Source organism: Chiloscyllium punctatum, chromosome 1 (assembly GCF_047496795.1).
Source record: "Chiloscyllium punctatum isolate Juve2018m chromosome 1, sChiPun1.3, whole genome shotgun sequence".
NCBI classification, from domain to species: domain Eukaryota; kingdom Metazoa; phylum Chordata; class Chondrichthyes; order Orectolobiformes; family Hemiscylliidae; genus Chiloscyllium; species Chiloscyllium punctatum.
In genome coordinates, this window is record NC_092739.1 from 35,899,738 (window position 1) to 35,906,803 (window position 7,066).

At 38.7% G+C, this 7,066-nt stretch overlaps 1 protein-coding gene across 1 annotated transcript; it reads left to right on the forward strand.

Annotated features, from left to right (window-relative positions):
* The first annotated feature begins 2,201 nt into the window (after window positions 1–2,201).
* LOC140492529 (interleukin-8-like) lies at window positions 2,202–5,598 on the forward strand. The gene is made up of 4 exons (XM_072591495.1): window positions 2,202–2,330; window positions 2,591–2,720; window positions 2,928–3,007; window positions 3,934–5,598. The coding sequence occupies exons 1-4, from the start codon at window positions 2,270–2,272 to the stop codon at window positions 3,951–3,953; spliced, it is 291 nt and encodes a 96-aa protein (XP_072447596.1). The 5' UTR covers window positions 2,202–2,269; the 3' UTR covers window positions 3,954–5,598.
* Window positions 5,599–7,066: the final 1,468 nt, after the last annotated feature.

A 7,066-nucleotide genomic window follows, 5' to 3' on the forward strand; every position in this document is an offset into this window, starting at 1 on the left:
TTGAAACAAACAGACGACATGTGCTGCACATGGACTATGATCACAATATTCACCACAAGAAACATATTCTAGCACCCTCCAACCTCAGTGCTGACCTTTCCCAAATGTTCAAAACTCTTGGGGTTTTTGCATTTAGCATTGTGCTGTCACATAATCTAACACGTTCCATCAGGTTCCTGATGCTCACTCCTACTCCATTCTGACCCTCTAACATTCACCCTGTCCCCTGCAATGACACCCTTATCCGCCAGGGGTGGCTACTGCTGAATGCGAGATAACCTCATCAGATTTCATTCGAACAGCGGCTGAGCCCGTGTGTGCTTTGCCCTTTTCTCTTTCACATCTGTGAGTCCATTCCTAATCACCCTGATATTGTTACATAAAAATACTAAGTGTTTCACTTCGCCTTAAGTAATGTTGCAGACTTTGAAAATGCTTTGTAGGTGAAAATTATTATTTTAACATGCGCCGCATTTGCAATTGATACTTGAGCTTTGTAAATGAGCAAGTTGTGTAGCTTGTATTATCAAATATAGGACGATCCATTTCTTGTAATTCACGATTTACAGATCTAGCTTCCTCATATAATCCCCAGAGGTCAGTCCGAGTGGAGAACCTGACGCTGTACTCTGGGTCACTTGCAAAATCAGGAACTAAAACTGGCCACAGTCAATTTGAAACTATTCATTTAGGGGATGAATACCTAAATTATAATCCACATTATTTTGATAAGCGATTGCTGCAAACTTTTTGATTCTTTGTAAATATGTTAATAATGTGGTTAGAACAACAAACAACCAAAATAAAGTCGAGTGAATGACTTGCACCTCTGTGCTTGAACAAACATTTTGAAGGTATTTCTTTCCAGAGCTAACATGACAGCATCCTCAATCTAAAATTGATTTAAAACTGCAATCTCTAAACAAATCCAGAATGCCATCTTAAAGTCGCATCATAAAGTAAAGCCAGTGAAAAACAGAAATATTCCCTGTACGTTTTAAAATACAGTTCCATTAATATTTTTAATGTTATGTTGATGAAGAGGTCCCCAGTGATTGAGGTGTAAAATCAAGAACTGGAATATTCTGCAGATCATCTGATGTTAATCTGCTTTGGGAAATTAATACAAAGCATAAAACTGGTACTGTTTGAGTTTTACAGTTGTTTATTGTCATTGAAAGCTAACTGAAAGAAAGGTATTATGACCACACCAAAAGGACTTGATTGTATCTTAATTACAAAAACACCTTGTATGATTGGGAAAATAATTCAATTTAAATGTGTTTGGAAAATTGACAAATGCGTCCATCACTCAGCAGTAGATCTGGCACCCATAAGACCATAAGGCCATAAGACATAGGAGTGGAAGTAAGGCCATTCGGCCCATCGAGTCCACTCCGCCATTCAATCATGGCTGCTGGGCACTTCAACTCCACTTACCCGCATTCTCCCCGTAGCCCTTAATTCCCCGAGACAACAAGAATCTATCAATCTCTGCCTTGAAGACATTTAGCATCCCGGCCTCCACTGCACTCTGCGGCAATGAATTCCACAGGCCCACCACTCTCTGGCTGAAGAAATGTCTCCACATTTCTGTTCTGAATTTACCCCCTCTAATTCTAAGGCTGTGTCCACGGGTCCTAGTCTCCTCACCTAACGGAAACAATTTCCTAGTATCCACCCTTTCCAAGCCATGTATTATCTTGTACGTCTCTATTAAGTCTCCCTTTAATCTTCTAAACTCCAATGAATACAATCCCAAGATCCTCAGCCGTTCCTCATATGTTAGACCTACCATTCCAGGGATCATCCGTGTGAATCTCCGCTGGACACGTTCCAGTGCCAGTATGTCCTTCCTGAGGTGTGGGGACCAAAACTGGCTTCTAAAACAAAGGCAAGTTTGCCATTGTCTCTGCCCATGCCTTTTTTGTATTTTGGCAAAGGTGACAATTTCTGAAAGTTGCAGTTAACATTTTAAAATCCAGATTTAATTCATTCAGTTTACCTGGCCTGCCTGTTGCTGCTGTGAATTACGTAACCTCCTGAATCTCATGAAAACTCCAAACGTTGACTCAGGAGCAGGGAAATTCCCTTTTACAGAATTTTGAAAGATTTCATCATTTGAGATTACTCAAAATGAAAGTAAGGGAGCTCCATAAATAGGAGAATTATTGGACCTGTCTTCAGCAGAACTTCATTCAACAGAGAGAGTGACACTGAAGTAGACAGAAGATCTTCAGCAGAAATCTATTCAGCAACAAAGTCAAGAATGAACAGAGCAACAGCTGTACTGACTGCCATCCTGCTCCTGTGTGCTATTGCTGCACAAGGTGTGTCAGTATTTCTATCTTGTGCTTTGGCTTTTCTTGCAATATCATATGGAAAGGAGTCTTTCTGCTGATTTACTGAGAAGGCACACATATCTGTGTGCTAGTTGGTTGTTCGTTAAAGGATTTATAGTCACTGATGGTACATGTTATTGATAATACAATGCTTGTTTTAATACTGAATTTAATGCTTAGGTATAATATCAAGATTCTGTTAATGGCAATCAAACATAAAATTGAAATTCAATTTACTTAATTCACAGGTATTCCAATCTCAGGTACTCTAGGACGGTGTCAATGTCCCACAACCAGCTCTAGTTTTATCAGTCTGAAGACCATCAAGAATTTACAATACATTCCCAAAGGACCACATTGTGAGACACAGGAGATAATGTAAGTAAATGGGTCAGAATATCACCTTTAATGTTCCTTATTTTCCTATTTCAATTTAGATGGCTGTAACATTTTTATGAACATGTTGGATCATCCGCAGTTTCTTTACGTAACAGACTTTATGAATTGTGTTTGTGATTTTAACCTTGCATGAGAGATATCCAAATTATGTGAATTAGATTTTGACGGTTTATCTTCTGTTAACAGCATCACCAAGAAAAATGAGCAGAAAGTTTGTGTGAACCCTGATGCCAAGTGGGTGAAGATTATCATTAAATCCAGAAAAGGTTGGTGCTTCTAAACATACATATGTTATCTTTGAATAAACATGCTTGAATGTAGTGCTTTTCTCCAGCTCCTTCGCCAAGGCTTTAATACCAGTCTGCTGCCCAATCGTGCAGGCTCCTGGTGCATTCTGTTACTCTGTCCCAAAATCTGGTATTTACACGTGAGCTGTGACAGTGAATGCTAACAAGCTATTCAACCACAGTCGCATAAGGACTGAATCCTACACTATTCTCACCATCACCCATGTGTGGTAAATCTAGGAGGAGATGGGGTGTCTCTGGTTAGTAATCAGGTGCAGGAATGCTCAGCGATACCATGTTCCAGCACCCATGGTTGTCATACCTTTAGCAGCCAGCTGAGGTCATCCTATTCAATATAACCCAGTGATCAAAACAGGGACTTCAACTCCTTTTCATGCTTCCTTCCCTCACAGTCAGCTCCATGATATTCTGCTCTGCATTGTAAACAGCCCTTGTGCCTAATTCTTAAACCTTTTTCTATCTGTTCTATATTAACCTTTGAAGTGCAAATTAAGGTCGGTGCCACACCTTCCGTGGATACTGTATGTAATAATATAATATTCTATAATTATTGAATTATTAACAAAATCACAACTGTTTGCAATGTTGATTTGGAGATGCCAGTGTTGGACTGGGGTGTACAAAGTTTAAAATCACACAACACCAGGTTATAGTCCAACAGCTTTAATTGGAAGCACACTAGCTTTCGCTCCGAAAGCTAGTGTGCTTCCAATTAAACCTGTTGGACGGTAACCTGGTGTTTTGTGATTTTTAAGTTTGCAATGTTGTTTGTCAGCCCAATTGATAATGTCCCATAATTATGTTTGGCGAAAACATTGTCCTCACTGTCCAAGTAAATATCTGCAGCTGTGAGAAAAGTAATACTTTATTTAATTGTATTTCAGGTTCCAGACGACGTAACTGAGAATTGAAGCTGCAATGGGATTCTTTTGATTGTCCCCTGAGGAAGTTGCTGTACAGTGAACACTGAAATGAAGGAAGCTCCCTGAAGGGCATTCACTTTCTGACATCACTGTTCAATATGTTGTTTGAGCAGTTCCCCTGCATTGATTCTCTGAAATCTAACTCAGTGTTCAACCCTCTTGTACTATAATTGTTTACACAGAACTAAGAAATCAGACTGCCATCAAGAAAATTTGTACAGTGCTGGAGGGATTCTGTTCATGGAATGTGATTAGTACGATTTTGCTGAAGTGGTCTGGCGCTGTTGCGCGATAGCAATTTGTTAGCCATCTCCATAAGTATTGGAAAATAATTTTCAATCAAAAAAAGTTGCAGGTAGTAAAGGAAATCTTAAAAGACTTTTATACTATGGCAGGAATCAAAATGAAACCGATCTATTAGGTTTCAAATGCTTTTTGTTATTAAGACAATTGATGTCATTTTTCCAATAATTTGATTTATTGATTCATGGTAAATTATTTCACTAAATTTGTGCATCATTGCCAAAGCCAGCACTTATCCCCCATTCCTTTATGCAGATGTCAATGTGCTGGTAAGCGACTTTGCTGATCTGCTGCAGTTCTTCTGGCTGTGAGGAGAGGAGAGATCTGATGGCAAAGCAAGGCAAAATAGACAGCAATGGGACAAGTGAAGGAATAAGAGCTGTGTTACGAGGAGGTATAAATGGGAAAATACAGAACGGCGAACAAATTGCTACAGTCCAACGAGAAGATGGAGGAGCAGGGATTGTGATTGGAAACTGTTTACCATAGTGTTGATTCTGGACTTGGAGATGCCGGTGTTGGACTGGGGTGTACAAAATTAAAAATCACACAACACCAGGTTATAGTCCAACAGGTTTAACTGAAAGCACACTAGCTTTTGGAGCGCTGCTCCTTCATCAGGTGACAATCATGTGGTGTTGTGTGATTTTTTTAACATTGATTCTGGAGGTTGTCAAGTGTCCTGTCATAAAATTGAGGTAATGTTTTATGAGTCAATGCTGAGTTGTATTGGAACAATATAGGAGAATATGGACATAGTGTTTGGGGGGAATTTAGAAATACTGCCATGTGACATTGTTTCAAATGAAGTTACAATGCAAATTTAAACCAATCTTTCTTTTGCTGTTGAAAGCCTGTGCATCCAACATGATATATTGATGAGAAAATATAGGTAAAACTTTGAATTGTTGATTAAACATCCTTTTGTTCCAGTTTGAATGAAATGTTTCCAGTCAAAGTTCAAGGTCAAGTGACTGACATTAGCATTTCCATGATATTGCTGCAGTGATAATCAATCACTGGCATTTTAAGTGTATCCCGGGACTTTGTTTATATGATATCAAACCTCAGGATCTGTCCAAAGCTGAAGTCTATAGAAAGAAAATCTTCTAGAAATGATGTGCAAGTGAAAAGGTTATGTTTTGTGAGATGTTGCTACGTATCATGTAATATTATTAGGAAGTAATGACGTAAAAGTCATCTCTGTGAAGGGGTATTTTTTGTATTGAGAGATTTTCAGCCTTGAATTACGTTGACTGCAAGTCTCAGAACACTTTGTGTAAAAGTTGTGTTGTAAATATGAGTGTCAGTCAGAGAAGTTGAGAAATGCATTAGAATTGTATGTTTAATAATTGTTTGAAGTATTTTTTGTACCTTTCTACTTAGTGTATTTAAGTGACTAAAATAAAAAAGATGTCATGAAAAATGCCTTGTCACCATTTCACAATCTTCAGCTAAACAACTGTGCAATTCAGGCAAATTTCAATGGGCTGTATCATGGCTAGTCACTGACTTAATCCACTAGAGTGGCGCTGCTGTGAGCTGAATAACAGGGTGTTAATGTGTAATGTTATCAGAGTCTGTGATGGTACAGTTGTGTGCATGTTCCTTCCATTGTAACTCATCTCAAAATAACTGTGCAGGGTGTATCCTATATTCAACGTGAATTTATGATAATAGTAAGTCAACCTGAGCCAACTAACAGACAGGTCACTGCAGGAGTCGAGGAGATGACCAGTGGAGACAGTGGGAAGCAGCTTAATCATCTTAACTGAGGATTTCATCTTGTGACAAGGACATGGAGCGTTCTCCAGATTCTCCCTGTCTCCTGGCCACCCCTGTATCCCCACCCACACCATCCTCAATCCATGAATTTCAGTCTTGCTTTGGACTCACATTCATAGCACCTCCCTTGGACTATTTCCTTCAGCACAACACTAACTTTCAGATAAAACAGGGTCACATTGTCATTGGGGAAAGAGGTTCGATTAGTTGAGGATTTTTTGATATTCAATAGCAGGATATTAATTTTTTTCCCAAATTAAGTATGGTAATATTCCCTTAATCAAAGATGCCCCAGGTTAATAAATCTGTTTGCAACAGTACAAGATTGCTACAATGCAGGAAGAAGCCACCCAACTCTCCAAATAAGCATCTCACTTTGTGCCAGTCTCCTGACCACTATGTTTAACTCTTTTGAAAGGAACAGATTGGAAATCTGAAATGATAACAGAAAATGTTGGGGAAACCTCAAACCAACAACCTCAGCTGGAAAACAGCAGCAGTCGGTAAATCAGTGAATCTTTACTGACTTCCCTTCAGTTTAATCTACATCATACTTGGCCAGGTTCAACCTCGAGTACTCTGTAATGAATACTTTGTGGCTGATTATGTATGCACGTGTTAACAGAGAAAGGATATACTTGTACATTTTTAACATTATGAAATTATTTTTACCTTTTAGCAAATATTACTTGTTGAACTCAAATTGCTGACTGGCTTAGTGTTACACAGTGAAGTACCTATTGAATTGGCAATCCAAGTCTTTTTCAAAACTCAAAACCTGCTTTGGTGAAGAAAGTTGTGGCAAAAGAGGATAATCATTCTATACATTTGTTCATTTAAAAGCTCAGGGTCAGTTGTAAATACAGTAGAGCTACTATATCTTTAGATATTAGAAGCAATAGCTTTTCATCTTCAAGAATTTTCAGAGTCTGCAACATTATATAAACCAACATGATAGATTGAGTGTTCCAATTGAACACTGTCAGGCCGGTCAGGGCTGAGTGTC

Bases quoted from the DNA above. Each gene is read 5' to 3' on its own strand.
- LOC140492529 (XM_072591495.1), top strand. From the start codon at position 2,270: ATGAACAGAGCAACAGCTGTACTGACTGCCATCCTGCTCCTGTGTGCT. The intron at 2,331-2,590 runs GTGTGTCAGTAT...CTTAATTCACAG, and splicing joins GTGTGCTATTGCTGCACAAG to GTATTCCAATCTCAGGTACT. The intron at 3,008-3,933 runs GTTGGTGCTTCT...ATTGTATTTCAG, and splicing joins TATCATTAAATCCAGAAAAG to GTTCCAGACGACGTAACTGA.